Source organism: Rissa tridactyla, chromosome 3, assembly GCF_028500815.1.
Source record: "Rissa tridactyla isolate bRisTri1 chromosome 3, bRisTri1.patW.cur.20221130, whole genome shotgun sequence".
NCBI lineage: Eukaryota > Metazoa > Chordata > Aves > Charadriiformes > Laridae > Rissa > Rissa tridactyla.
In genome coordinates, this window is record NC_071468.1 from 120,804,374 (window position 1) to 120,820,158 (window position 15,785).

Here is a 15,785-nt window from a genome sequence, read left to right on the forward strand (position 1 = left end):
TTACCGCGTTCCTTTTACTTTGCGCTGCTGAATGGGCAACTTCAAACAGATACGAATGGGTATCATGGGAGGAAATGATGTTCTTTCACTGCCCCGTGTTTTGTGATGAGCTATTGCTGCTGATTCAGTGTGCAACTGCAGACCGGTTTCGTTTGTTTATTTTATTTATAGTATTTTTTAAAAAGCTGTTCCTGGATGAAGAGGGGTTGAATCACAGAATATTCTTGCAGGTTATAGGATCTCTCAGAATAGCAGTTCTAGTTGTTTTTCGGTGCCCAGTTCTTTTAAATGTTCAGGACATGCCAAGAGGATCCAGTGCTTCAAACCCCTTCATTTTTATGGCTTTTTTTTCAGACTTCCACAAACATTTGCATGATTTTAATTTTATTTTCTTCTCTGACTGTTGAGTCACACATGCAGTTTGGCAAGGAATGGTAGTTTTGCCTTGATTTACCGAGTTGCCCTTTCTCACTCTGAGATGCTCTAACTTCAGATTTTTGGTTTTGTTTTCTTTTTAATGTTCAGTAACTCTGAGTGCTCTTGTTAAGCTCTAGATTCTGTTCTACGTCTGGGTCTTGCATGAGGTTCAAAAATGATCTGTTGCTTCCTCTGCATTAAGTGCTCACCCTGCTAGAAGATGGAGCCACCAGGATCTCCTCAGAGTGCATGAATGAAATCTGTGGTGGCTTGGTTCACCTCCAAGTACATATTTCTGTAAACACCCCAGAAGTCTTACTTCTCACTGTTCGCTCTGTAAAAAAGGCAGTCGAACATGCACGCGGGAAGATTTGTTTCAGATTGGGAAGTATCTACCTGCCATCCTGGTACGCTGAAACCAGCAGCCCGGTGGTAAGTGTCTATGGTGGGAACACCATTCTCTTACTGGGCTGAGCAGGACCTCTGCCTGGTAGCCTGATAGTTCAATGTTTATCTCAAAAGAGACGATTCTGCAAGAATTCATAATAATAATAATAATTTTAAAAAGTGCTGATTGTAGCCAGCTACTCAGGTCCAACCTTGGAGAGCCTGGGAAGGATGTGACCAGGAGGGGAACTTAGAGGAAGCGTTGTCCCACTCCCCTGACAAAGAGACAAACCTTGAAACAGTGATTTTCTTCTCCGGGGGAAGGAAAAGCCTCTCCTCCCTGACCTTGGCCACCGCTCCCAGCCTTGTCCGCACATGTGGCAGCGCCTTCCAGCAGCTCCCACGGGCCAGAGGGGTTTTTTGTAATTAGCCCCTCCACAACTCTTCCACACTGGGCACCATGGATTTTGTGTTTTGTTTTTTTTTTTTTTAAATAATTTATTTAAAATTTTATTTAAATATTTTATTTATTTAAACATTTATTTAAAATTTATTTAAAGCCATACCCGGGACCTTTGAGAGTGAATGCAGTTCGTAGCAATCGTGTTGTGCCGTGCTGTCAGTCTGAGGGTTTTTGTGTTGACTGATGTTTGGCTATTCATTGGAAGTGTGAATTTATAGGATTTCTCTATATTTGTTAATTTTCAAGAGCCACCTGTGCACTTGGCACTTGACAGCAATAAAAACAATCTGTTTCACAGAACCGTAGAATCATAGAATGTGTTGGGTTGGAAGGTGCCTTTAAAGGTCATCCAGTCCAACCCCCTTTCAGAGAGAATTATAAGTAAATGTAAAAAAATAGCTAATTCTTCAGAGTTTATTCGGGTACTTGAGGGAATTTGGCCTAGCTGTACACAAATCTATATGAAATGTTCAGAAATTCTCTTGCCAAATGCTAATTTCTCAATTACCTCATTAACCTGGATGTTCCAATAAGCTTTTCTCACTGGGTGTCTGCCATATGGAGTTCCAACGGGATTCTGCAGATGGCAGTTGTTCAGGCTTGCGGCTCTCCGTCAGCCTGCAGAATGGAAACTGCTGCCTTCTCTGGGCAGGAGCACAGGGTCAAACAAAAAGCCACCAGAGAAACTCCTCGAACGAAGCAGAGTGAGATTCAGCCTTTCCCTAGATGCGATGGTTACGCCCAGTTACCCGACTAAGAGTGTAGCACCAGAAGGTGTGAATTATAATTGATTAACCGTGCTGGGAAATAGATTAACCATCCCTGTTAACACATCGCACAACAAACTGTAAATACGAAATAGAATAGAAATAATACAGCAATCATATATAATAGAAAAGATAGCAGATAATATATAATAAATATAAACATAACCCAAATATACATTATATAATAATTTAATATAAAATACAAATCTGTAAATATCAAATACATAGAAGTGGTACAGAAGACTAGACGGATTGTAGACTGATATCACGAACTCTCTGTCTAATCCATCTGGAATGAAGTCTAGGTCGGAAGCACAAGCAAAGCATAGAAAGTACGAAGTCCCACTTGCCCTGCTTTAAATATCCAGCTCTGTCAGCCCAAACCTGAGTGTCCAGGTTAAACTGGAGCAAAAAATTTTAGTGAATGTTTTGCTGTAGAACTGACAATAGGAAGAAGGCGCAGATGAGATTTTGTGCCTATTTTGTTGAGCTTGAGAGAGGAAAAAAGGTGTGAGAAAGAATTTGTTTGAAGAGTGCCAACCAGTATTTGTAAGACGTTGCAGCTCAGGAAAGGGTCGTGAAAATGAGGCAACCAGAGGAAAACAGAATAAAGAGCTGACTTACTGAGTAGGGTTGGAGACCGCCTTCAGAGGAGGAGAAGGCGGCACCGGGTTATGAACTTAGAATTAGAGAAACATGGAATGGTTTAGGTTGGAAGGGACCTTAAAGATCCTTAAAGATCACGGGCAGGGACACCTCCCACCAGCCCAGGTTGCTCCAAGCCCTGTCCAACCTGGCCTTGAACCCCTCCAGGGATGGGGCAGCCACAGCTTCTCTGGGCAACTTGTTCCAGTGTCTCACCACCCTCAGAGTGAAAAACTTAATGATAAATGGGTGAGGGGGCTTACAGGGCACGACCCCCGTGTCGCGCTCCATTTCCACCATGTCAAACGGGATTTGTTTAATTTGAATAAGGCAGCTGGGTGACAACGTCAGGGAAATAGAGGGGACAGGCAGGGGAAGGGACGGGAGGTGGCGGCGGATTTTGGAGCTGCTGTCACCAACTTGGTTGGTGAAGCCGGTGAACAGAGTATGTGGCTGAAATGGTGAGGGGCATAATACAAAAAAAAAAATAATCAAGAAAGTGATTTTTTTTGTGAAGGTAAGAAACCAAAAGAGATTTGGGGAGGAGGAGGAGGAGGTTACTGATTGCTTCTGAGACAGGCCTGATACGAAAGGACAGGGTGGAGAAGGGTTTTGATGCACAGCCACGACTGCTGGCCTTCTTGGAGAGTGGTCCCCTTGGAGCGTGAGGGGCCTGGGTGAGAGAGGGACACCGGAGTGATGAGAATGAAAAAAAAAAAAAGATGATATTGGGAATAAAGAGCATGGTCAAGGACCTGAGAAGCAAGAGGACAGTAAAAGGTGGAGAGGTGCTAGAGCACAATTAAGTAAGATTTTGTATAAAGTGAAGAACAGTAAGAATTATTTTAACAAATAGCAGTGAATTAAATAATTAATTTTTTTTTTTTTGGATGCTGGATAACAGGATAAAATGAAATTAGAGGAAATTCAGTCTGAGCATCAAGTCAAAATGTGTTTCGAGAAAATTGTCCAAAAATGTTTCCTGCGGGAAGTTTGTGAAGCGGCGTCACTGGAGCATTGCAAACTCACCCAAGCCGTGTAGACACGGAGATTTAAGAATCATCCTGCCCTGAGACGGCAAGTAGGCAAGAAGTGTGATCCAAACTCCACTCACCGATCCAAGTATTTTATTCTATTTACAACATTTATCATACGTTAGCTGCAGAAGTCTGGACTGTAAAATACTTCTAAACTGTGCTTCTACTAGTACACCCACTTACTCACACTTTCCCGGCAGTTTTTGGAAAGCATCACTGTTTTTTTTTTTTTTCTTGAGCGTTTCATATTGAAAGCAGAAATTGTTTTGCTTTTAGATGAGTCACGAGGAATGTTTGCTTGCTGTTTGCGTGTATGTCTTAGAGTCTTGCTTCTGTTGCAGGTATTTACATTTACGAACTCAGAACTTGCTCTCTGCTTCTTTAATGAAATATTCAGAGAGAGTCGCGTTCCCCTCCTTTGTAGATGGCTATCAGCAAAGACCACCTTGTAGCGTAACACCCCGTTTAAGGGCTAAATTTGACTGTATGTCCGCGTCAATGATCAGATGCACAAATACAGCAGTTTTGGCAGGTAAGAAAATATTGAAGGTGAAAAAATACCCCCTAAACTCTGTAATGATTTCTCTGTGAGTAGCTGGGAACCAGAAGATTTGTTTTTATTGCATTTATATTCGCACGGCAGTCCAAATGCTGGTAATATTCTATCAAGTAAGTAATTATTTTACCGAAGTTATTGTGGGTTACATTGGGAAGTCGTACGGAGGGGCAAAAGTCAACCCAAAGACTAGTTTGAGCTGGGGGGATGTACCGCTCCTTTGCAATGCCGCTCGATCCGCTGTCGGTGGAAGCCATAAACATTCACCGCATCCCGGGAAGAAGCATCTCCCGCAGCCTCCGCAGCGCCGTCAACTTTGGAGGCGCAAAAAGAGGTAGAAAGACCAAGTCGTGCCCACTGCAGGACCACCCCCCCTCCCCCTCTGCCCCGAGAGTTATTTTCACCTTAAATCAATAAAAGCCCCCGGTGGACAGTATTTGTGTGATGTTAAATAAGGTACAAAATGAGGCCACGGAGGGCAGATTATGGCCTGCGCGGGGGTCAGCTGGTGCGGTGGTAAATGCCCTTATCAGCAACACCCCCCCGCTCCCCCCCCCCCCCTTCAGACCTTTATTTGCAGTGCCTGCAAGTGACTCCTCTCTCTTCTAATAGTGCAAATAAAGTCATGGAATTTCAATAAATAATTCAGCCCCGGATCTGATTTCAGGTCCAGCATTAACTTTCAGCACCTGGCTGCAGTTATGATTTGTTAGTCCGATACGCTGCTTAGAGGCATGGAAATTTGGCTGTAATTCCTCAGCATTTGCAGAATATACTGTATGACCAGATTACTCTCCCTGGCTCAGAGGTTTTTAACAGACGTTCAAATTCCAGATGTGCACAGATTTAATTCTTACAAAAAAAACCAACACCTGCCTTCAGGATTCTGTAATAGGAACCGGAGCTCTGCACAGAGCTCGCTTTGGAGAAGCGACTCCTTTATTTGCACCTGATCTCTACTAGAAACAGTAATAATTTGACTGTAATTTACATTGCCCATGACACCTTTTGACAGTGATCTATCTCTCATTTTATTTTCTGCAGCTTCCCTGGGGGAATTAATTTTTTACATATCTAATCGGCTCTCAGGATATAGAATCATCAATATTTGAAGCGATTGTAATTGGTGCTTTGTGAATAGCTAAACCAGATTCGTTCCCAGATTCTTTCTCCAGAGCCCAAAAAACCACTTGTGGTTTTAATCACTTATTAGAAAGAAACCAGTGAATCCAAAATATGACGCTGCTCTCACTGAAGTCGGTGGAATATTTGTCATTAGTGGGAATATTTCATACAAATATTGACTGTTATGGAATTAGATCAAGTGTATTAGAGTATAATCCATGAATAGCTGTGGCACCAAAAGGCCAAAGCCAGAATATGACCCTACAGGCATAGGCTTCCGAAACGTAGGAGCTGCATTCTGTATGTGCAGAGCACGAACAGCCATCCAGTATGAATATGTTGCGGGACAAGTTTATTTATCTTGAAAAAGGATTTGTGGCTTTCTTGTTCAACATCTTTACCTTTTCCTATGAGGTGCACCTCTGTAGCCAAGATACCCAAGCAGCAGCTGATGCTTGAGCATCTTTATTGACTTTTACTAAAATTGTGATGATTCTCTGAGTACTGCTGTGGCCTGACTCCCCAAATCTTGCGACTAAGGTTTCTTCCAGCATTTAAATCCACGTGCAGCAATGCAACTGACAGATAAGAAAAAAAAAATAAATTACATGTGTAAGTGATGGGACAAATTAGCTACCTTTAGCAAAATCCTACAAACGGGATGTTTGTGGTCGACTTCCATGGGAGAACTTCACCCTGCAATGCAAACGCGTACCACTAGAGGGGATTTTACTACCACTCTAGCCTACGTCTCTCCTGAAAAACCTTTCAAAGCATGCGTTCTAGTTCAACCACGAGATGTTTGGCGACGGGCTGAGTGAAATCTATGGTTTGTATTATGCAAAAGGTCAGGAAAGATTATTCTAATTGTCCCTTCTGGCCATTAAACCTATAAGTGAATTCTGGTCCCGTCAAAAGTCACGGGCAAAATTCCCATTGCCTTCGCCGGGGCCAGGCTTCCTCCTGTGCAGGTCATAGGAAAGCAATCGTCTGTGCCACCGAGCGGCTAGCACTGAGGGCAAGAACGGCTTTGTTCTCAGAGTCACTAATACATACTGTTAGGAAGGATTTTAAAACATCCTCTGCAGCCTCTCCGTTCTGCAGCAGGATGAAATAAATCGAGACCAGTTTTACCAACTGTTTTTTTTTTCTTTTGATTTCTTCAAAGCCTCCACCAATGCAGATTACACAACCTCCTTAGAAAGCCTGCTTTGTGTTTCATTAGTCCTATAATTACACGGGATTTTTTTTCCCCTAAAGCTTTATTGTTGCAGATTTAGCAAAATGCTTAATCCTATCCTCTGCGGGCATGAACAACAATGGGTCATCATCCTCTTTGTAGAACAGTCTTCTACATGCTTGAGGACTGTTATGTCATGGTAGAACATCGCATGTACATCGCATTATCTTGTTGCTGTTGCTTGTAGCTGTGTATGCTGATGATTCATATTGTTTGTGATTTACGTAAAACCTCCTTCGCTTCCTCCTCGCAGCCTCACCAGCTGTTCCCCATCCTACATTTGTACATTAGATTTTGTTCTTCTTACATCTTATACCTTGAGCTTTAATTCCCTAAATTCCATTTAAGTGATTTCAGACACTTTTCTCCAACTTCTTAGCATCACTTTGGAGTCTGCTCCTCTCCTGGCAAATACCAATAATGTCTCCATGCTTGTTGCTGTCAGGAGATTTTGTAAGGTTCTGTCTATGCCTTCCTCCATTTTGCTAATGGAAACATTAAATATGACTCATCTCGTTGTAGACCTTAATGGTACCTCTACTTGTTACGTTTTTCTAGACTAACAGAAGACTTGATCATTACTACGCCCTAAGTATTTTTTCAACCACTTATACAAGCACGTTGCAGAGATTTCATACAGGTCCTTCTTTGTTTATGAATATACAGTCTGGAGTTTGTGTTGGAAACCCTACAGAAGTCAGCATCCAGATACCCACCGCTGTGATGGGTAACCTGTCAGAGAAGAAAAATTGATTGATTTAATGTCGTTTCCTCCTGATAAGTGTTTATTGTCTTTTGCTATCAACTTTACATGTCCACATGTGCTTGTGAGCTTACCGCTTAATCATTTATTCCAGTATCTTTCTATATGTTAGGTTTATATATATCTGTCATTTCTTGAGTTCTTGTCTCGTTTCTGGGAAGTCTCGTTAGTAAGGAATCATTGAAGATGGGTCCTCAAAAAGCAAAGCTTTTAAAAGCTGTTGGCTGTGGTTACATCCTGTGGCTCATGTGAGTACGCAGGATCCTGTGCCATGATGCTGGGGAGTGACGGGACCACAATTGCTTTATTAGGTTGGAAGAGGCTCAGGAAGAAGTGTAAAGGATGATTGCTAATTTGTCCATCAAGCCAAGAAAGCATCATATATATTTCCAGTCCACTGTGCCCTGAAGCACACAAGCTTCCCGCATAATCTGCTAACGAGAGCTGTGATGAGAATGGCAGTTTGGGGTTTTGAAGAATTTCAAGATTTTTGCTCTAAATTGCTCTAGAAAACACATTTTAAAACATCCACAGCATTATTGAACAGAAGCTGTGGGTTTTCTGCAAGGAGGGAAACTGAAATAAGTCTCAGTAATTTTGAAAGGAAATTTTGGCTGGTGGGTGGGCTGCCGGGCAGCCAGGAGCCCTGTGAATCCTGGTCGAGCTGCACGTTGGGACCTTGTACTGTTACGGCTTTGCGTGGTCCCAGCACCCTGCCCACCCTCCAGCTGGACTGCGGTGGGGCAGCCGAAGACCAGGACTCCAGGGGTGTTTCCCAGGTGGTATGGCCAAAGCAATTCCAGGTATTTGTCAAATTACAAGCGTGCTCCTCAAAAGAATATTGTTCCGGTGGAGATTTTTTTTTTTTTTAAAGACTTTCATATTAATTTTTAGCCTAGTTGCTCAAGAAGCTCACAGTCGGGGGTACTCCCAAAGCAGATCTAGAAAATTCTTCCTAAGACTTTTGAAAACGGCTATTTTGTCTGGGTGGCTCCTGGCCTGATTTTCCGAGTGTGGAGGGTTGATACTTGTGAAAAGTCAGACGCCTTAGAATTGTCTCACAGGATCTAAAACTGCTATCCACTTAAAAAATGTCAGCCTACGTGTACCAGCCATCCTTTAGCCGGTATTTTGCTGACAGTAAAAGAATCCTTAGAAATCAAAGTCCTGCTACGTGTGGTTTGTCTCTGCGATTCTGCTGACGTTACTTAATGACTCTCGCTCTTCTGGGGGCTTTTCCCTTACACATCATCATGTGAAAGTCAGATTTGGTTTGCAGATATTCTTCACAGCAAAACTTGCTGGAACACGGACTCCTAGAAAAAAAGTGTTTTGTTCCCATCCTTAATTCAGGAATTACTGTATATATTTTGGTGCAGAAAGTTTCATTATATTTCCTACTTCCTTTGATTATTTACTACCAATGTCTCATTAAGTTGAATGCATGCAATGATAACTAAGGGATCTACAAATATAAATGAGAACAAAATAATTTCTCGGTCCAGGGTGTTGGACCGGTCTGTGATTTTCTACTCTGTTGATATTTGTAAAGTCATGGGCCTTTGGGTCTTTAAAGGAAGCTGAAGAGGTGATGAAATAACATGAATCATTTTCACGTGCTGAGTCTATCTACCTGTGACTAGTCTGTCGTTCCCTAAATCCAGACTGTACGTGACCGACTGGAGTTCTCGGGCATCTCGAAGTTTATTTCAAAGCGAAATGTGTTTCCTGCAGAACACATGCAGGGGCCAGTGGCTCTGACAAAGCCCTTGAGGAAAACCAAGACTTATTTGTACGGGCTGATCGGTGTGCAAGTAGCTATTCTGCCACCCAGACCGCAGCTGATGTGGCAGATGAATCTGCTCTGCACCAGGGGCATGGACCAGCTTGAGTCAAGTGATCTTTAACTGGAACCAAGCCATCATGAAAGGATCCCTAGGAAGAAGCTGATCTACACGACTGATCCCTTCCTGCCCATTCTGCCATCCGTGTGAATATAAAAGTTGGAAAATAACGATTTACCAAACCTAAAGAGAAGATTTGTCATGTCTTAACTACTGATGTCAACCTGCAGTTCTGTCTCCTGAAAATCCTGGATGTCTCAAGAGCAGAAACGCATCTCTCCCCAAACTGCAGAGATCCGAGAAGCGCAACGGCAGCTCCTCGGAGCTCCTCAATGCTACTGATGTGCTGCTCAGCCGGTGTGAACCGAGTCTTACAAGCCAGCTCCCTGCAAATTGGCCGGCAGCGCAGACCAAGTTAAGCTTATGTGCATCTATTATATACGTCTGTGTGCGTGCCAAACCTGGACAACATTTTGGCTGGCTCTTGCGGAGCTGGCTAAAGAATTTCACCACTTCCTTTTTTGTTTTGTTACTGCCCTGACAGTCTTTCTAGCAAATGCTCTATTTTTATTTGACATATATGCACATGCTCCATTTCCGTGTGTGTGTGCTTAGGAATATATTCCCGCTCCGCCTTGCCCTGCCTTGGAAGGCTGCTGCTGAGGGTTCCTCCTAGCAAAATGCAATCTCGGAAGAAGTCCAATGAAGTTTAAAATGCTGCACAGCAAATTTATTACTGTTGTTATAGGCCCCCATTCAGGAAAGTATTTAAGTATGTGCTTAAGTCCCATTGAAATTGTCAGGACTTAAGAACACGCTTAAAGTCAAGCATGTACTTCCCCTGAACTGGGATGTATTTCAGCACATGCTTAAATGCTTTCCTGAACCAGAGCCACAGTCAACAAGAGTGTCCTGTGATACACAGGACTTGGGCTACAAGATTTACTTCTTACTTGAGACCTACCAGCGCTGCTCGATGAATATACGCTTCACAGCTTGCCTCTCCGTTGGTGGCACTCCAAATAGCTTACTGGCTTTTACATTTGGACAAGAAGTTGTGAAAGAAACTGGAAAAAAAATGATCCTTACGAAAGCAATACCTTGGCATGTCTGATCTCATGTTGCAGCCAATGATTTTTCCCTACAATGGAGATTTGTGCTATTGTGTGTGTGGTATAATTACTAAGACAGATTTTTTTTTTTTTTTTAATGGCACAATAAATAGGATATTTCCTGGCCTGCTTTGCGTTTTGAATAGGATTTTCACTTCCCCTTTGGGTCCTGAGCGTAAGGAGAGTAAGTGTCAAAAGGCAGGCGCTTTCCCAATTTTAAAACAGAGAGGGTGTAACCATGTGTAATGTGAGTCTCGATTTTGATTGTAGGGATGATGAAATCAAATCCCTCCTTAATCCTTACTGGGAAACATCGAGGTGAGTTAGCCTGCCTGCTTTTGCTGACTTGTTAAAGTCTTTCCGAAAAAGAAATGTGTTTTGGTGTCATCAAAAATATCTTCCTACTTTACCCCAGAGATTAGGAGGCCACGGGACCATTGTGCTCAATACAATGAAAAATGAAAGGAGAAGGAGAATAGATAAAACCAAATATATTATTTTCCTGGAAAAAACACAGTGCTTTCTGATATGCGACTCCTTCCAGCACTGCCGTTTTTAAGCTGGATGCTTAGTCATCATTAATGAGAGTGTATTTCTTTAAACCCGCTATATTTTGGGAATAACTGGAAATGAAATTTGCTTTTTCTTGCTCCCTTAAGGTTAGTTAAAATAACGTACAGTTGTCTGTGTGCATTGCAGTCACTGTGCGTGTACCAGTTGGAGTCTTTTTGGAACAAGTGAGGAAATTTATTCCAGAGTTATTTCATTTACAGCAAAGTAGTAGCTTGAACTTGAGAAGCGCTCCCTGTTCGTGTCGTTCAGCTGTGCTGTGCAGTGGTTGGAGGCTCTCGATACTGCTGCTGCTTTACAAAAATATTTGGCACAAGCTCATAAAGTCATTGAGACTTTTTTTTTTTTCTTCTACCCCCCTGAAACCCTCTTAATTTTGTTCCTTGATTAATGTGGCAGTACATCCCCCCACTTGTGCACACAAATATCTTTAAGGTTTAATTAATTCCTTAAAAAGAGCTGAAATATTTAAGGAGGAGCACCTTATAAATAATAAAGGAGAACATCTTGTTCATTCTTGCCATTGCTCAGATAGAGGCAAGCAGCTGGTATGATGGTGGGGTTTTCCTGATGTGATGATACCGAGTTCCAGGTCAGGACCTTGCATCAGTTAGTGTGAAGGACCTAAACGGCTGGAGGTTAAGTAGAAAAGCGTCTTTTTTTAGTAGCTAAACTAATAAGGGTAGGTTTGTGTGAATCAACAGGAGCAGAAGGGGATGGTTCCAGGATGGAGCAAAATAATTCTCTAGCAATTAGGCCTCCACGGACTCCAGGCTTTTCTATTGCTGGGATCCGCATTCGTCCCACCTAAATTTAGACACTCATCGGATTCAGTCAAAGTAAAAGATGGCCAGATTCATCTTTTGGGAGTGCATCCCTCCCTTGTCCGCAGAGGAGACCTTCCCTTAGGCATCTCAGTTACACTTCAGTGAGACGAGCATTGCCCGGGGAGTCTCACCCAGCAAAGCCTTGAATCTGTTTTACTCTTCCACAGTCACTCTAGGAATTTGCCTTTTCAGGTGAGGTCCTTCTCCATAGGGAACAGGAGGGACTGCTCATCTACAGGGAGAAGGTGGCTCTGAAACCCTTTCACAGCTTTGGGACTTCAAAAACTCTGTTTCCTTCATCCTAGTGCCCACAGAGCCTCAGGTCTATCCCTAGTTGCAATCATTAAATCAGAAATATTCGCTGTTACTGGCAGGGAGAGTGCATATATCATCAACTTGCTCCTTTTTAAAAGTGATCGATGATTTTTGCTGTGCTTCAGGGAGGCTACGTGAGAAAGCTTTTGTGCTCATTTGTGAATAACAGCAGGGATAAATGGTATTTCTCCGGCTTGTCAATTATTTGTTCTTTTCTTGCCATCCACTGTTTGAGTTCTTGATCTTGATGAAGGTATTATTGAATTCCTGCATTTCCGAGCCCTTAACCTTGGACAGATAGATAATAGGCTTGTATTTAGACACTACTGGGGTGCTTTAAGCAAGCTGTTTTTCTTTGAAGCTTAGAGTGACTAAGCCTGGGAAGTTCTCTGTTCTTCCTCATCTCCTCCTGGTAGTTAATAGACTTCACAAGGGATCTCGAGACACTCTGATAAGCCTTTGAAGTTATTACCTACTAAGGTTTTACTCTTTCCGAGTGCTGAACATTGAATTACTGACTGCTGTTAGAAGCGAAGAGAAAGGATTCACAAAACCGACAAAGCCTTGCCTATAATTTCTGCAGAAAAAGAGCTGAATTTAATGGATAAATGGTGTTGCTGGGGAGATTTTGATTCTGTTCCCTCCTCTGTCACCAGTTTGCCTTGTGATTTGTGGTAGCGTTTTCAGTTATGCCAGTCACATGAGATCAAAACCCATGAGTCAGACTCCACCCAAATCATGAGCCTGGCTTCCAGATCCAGGAGCTTTGAACAGAGATCATGCTGTACTTTTTCTTTAGTTTATCTTTCGTTTCTGGAATTTCCTCTGTCTATTCCCAATGTGTCTCTGGCAATTAATGTTTGCCACTCTTTTGAAAGTGTTGGGAAGATATTTTGATGTTTTAGGGCAGTTGGAGGCCTTGTTTGACCTCCACAATTAACTTTATTTTTAATGTCTAAGTGAATCTCATTTCTTTCAGACTGCACATCTTTCTCCCGTCTCCAATGACTTCTGCATCCTTTTAACCTCACATGACCCGTCACTTCTGTGTCTTCATTGCCATTCATCTGCTTTGTTGCCCCAATAATCCTCTCTGGTCTTGAGAGGCTTTTTCACCATTGCCTTGCAGGATGGAGACCGTATAAAAAGATGCAGAACCGGGTAATCCTTAACCTTTGGATGAGAATATATAAGGAAATGGTCTCCCTGAGTCTCTCTCACGAAAAAGGTGAAATTCTTACCTGCAGCACAAGAAGTGGGCGATGAGGACAGGTGGGAGACGGAGACCTGCAGGAGGGCTGGAGCTTTGCATGTTATTGTGAGACAAGACACCTTTGCTAGCAAGGTATTGGCAGGACTTGGAAAATCAGGGTTTTACACTCACTTCGAAGGGAGTCAGGTGAAGAGTGAATCAGACTCGATGGAGTTATAAGCCACAGTAAATCCAGAGGGGGTAAAGATGAGAATCAGCTCTTCTGTCTGCACGCTTTTGCCCTCTAATTCAGTCGTTGGTCTGGTTTTCTTCAAATTTTGGGTTTGTAATATATTGTTTGTAGAACTTAGGTAGCCAGCTCCATTATGAAGGATATGGTTATGATTGAGATGGTGAAAAAGCCAAGGGGAAATTTGGTGTCATATGGCCGTTTTCTCCTATAGCATTTGCCTCTTTTCAGGCAGGGTAAGAACCATTTTCAGGAAGGGTAAGAAGTTAAAAGCTCTTGGCAGTGGTTTAACAAGCCAAAGCCAAAGCAATAAATATGACTTTGCAGTAATTATTGCATTCAACACGGTGGTGCCTGGTATTCCCATGGTAACATTGTCATTGATTTGCCATTAAATTTGCAGAACAGAGCGAAATATTTAATTAATAAAACTAGTTTTGCAAAACTAGGCTATTCGCACCTCAGGCAGACAGAAAAATGCATCTTCTCTGGCTCGTCCTTGTGCCACGCCACTCTTTCACCCATTGTTTGCTGGTTCTTGCATACGCCAGGTGCCAGACATACTGCAGACCTGTCATTTCAGGTAAAGGTGCAGCCAAACTGTACCCCCGCATTCAAATACTTCTAGAGTCTGAGTGTTTGAAACTGAATCTGAACCCAGAGAAAAACTCTTTACATAGCCCTAAACTTTACGGTAGGTTGTCTCCAAGCCTGGCATCCACACTCTCTCCATATTTTGGTGGATGGGAAATCTGGAATTTGTTTTTAAACCCAGAATCGTCAAAAGCTGCGTTCAAGGCATGAGAAGGATTCATGACGCCTACCGGAAAATCTTTCAGCTAAACATTTCCCGTGCGAGGCCTGAACGCGTAGCAACTGGACACATCTCAGAATGTTTCTAGTTGTGCTGTGAATGTTTCACAGAACTGCAATAATTAGGAGCGATTCCTTCTTTAAGACAGAGAAATGCTACCTCACAGCTTGAATATCAATGATAAAATTTATGAGAGCAAACAGAGTAATATAATATTTTCTCCAAAGGAAAAGGGCATGTATTTGCTTAGCTCTTTCATCAGCCGTTTTCGGACACACACTGTGTGCATAAAATACAGTTATGCAACCCATGTGGGTCAACAACAGAAGGTTGGTTGCTTCACCAGGATTATAAGAATCCTTTAAACACAATGGTACCACAAATTAAAATGGAAATCTATCAAAGCCATTATCGTCCTGAAAGCTTTGGCCACAAGGATAATTATTGTGGAGGGATGTTGTCCTTGGACACAGCTTTGGCTCAGTTCTGCTAGTGTTATTTGTATTCCTCTGTGGCTCAAAGTCAGAATTTGCATGGCTAAGGACCATAAATTTTTAGAGGAAAAAATAGGCTGTTTCCTCAATGCTAACACTAGCAGTTTTTTATTGTTTTGTAGTGGTTTGTAGGCAACTCATTAGGTACTAGAGATAGGAACAGACTGAGTGCGGTGGCTGAAATCTGCCGTGAACCTTGGAAGGATTCTGACGGAGATTTTTGTCTGGATCTGGTTGTTTGTGTCTGAGGTTGTTGCTTTACTGGATGTGAACAAGAACGAGTGAATGTCTGGAGTGCTTGGGTTTAAATCTAGATCTGAAAGTCCACATTTTGGATGGTAAAACAGTGAAGCAGATCTTGAGCTGGTAGAAGCTGCAGTCCACAGATTTAAATAGAGGAGAAAACCTGTCCTGAGTTTTGTAGCATGTCCTTGAAGCAGGCAGTCCTGTAGGGACGAGGGTCATGGAAAGAATACACAGTCTCCTGGATGTTGCTTGCCATCGGTGAGGGACACTTCTCCTTTACCCAGAGCTGCCCTCAGGAAAGGCACAAGGTTGCCTTCTCAAGCTCCTGACGAAGGCTGAGCACTGGGCCAACTCCATTCTTGTGTTGATGATAAACTATATTAAATAGCAGGCACTGTCGGTTATTTTTAAACTGGTTATTTTTCTTTCAAAATCCAATTTTCCGTCTTGAGGGAGGTAAGTCACTAACAAGGCTGAAATGTATTTCTCTTCTCTTCCCGTCCCTCAGGCTGGTATAGATGGAGAAAGCATTGGGAACTGCCCCTTCTCCCAGCGGCTCTTCATGATCCTGTGGCTCAAAGGGGTTGTGTTCAACGTCACCACTGTTGACCTGAAAAGGTACAAATTGTTCAGTTTGATTGAAAATAGTTACATGATCCAGTGTTTTCCCTATGGGAAGGCCCCACTGAAGTTCAATCAGATTTGTATCTGGCCTAGAGAG

At 42.6% G+C, this 15,785-nt stretch overlaps 1 protein-coding gene across 2 annotated transcripts in view; it reads left to right on the top strand.

Annotated features, from left to right (window-relative positions):
• The window catches only part of CLIC5 (chloride intracellular channel 5), an 85,297-nt gene that overhangs the window by 36,248 nt on the left and 33,264 nt on the right, over positions 1 to 15,785 (top strand). For both annotated transcript variants that reach the window (XM_054196345.1, XM_054196346.1), the window contains exon 2: positions 15,573 to 15,682. In XM_054196345.1, the coding sequence (XP_054052320.1) occupies positions 15,573 to 15,682 (110 nt within the window). The remainder of the gene's footprint in view (positions 1 to 15,572; positions 15,683 to 15,785) is intronic.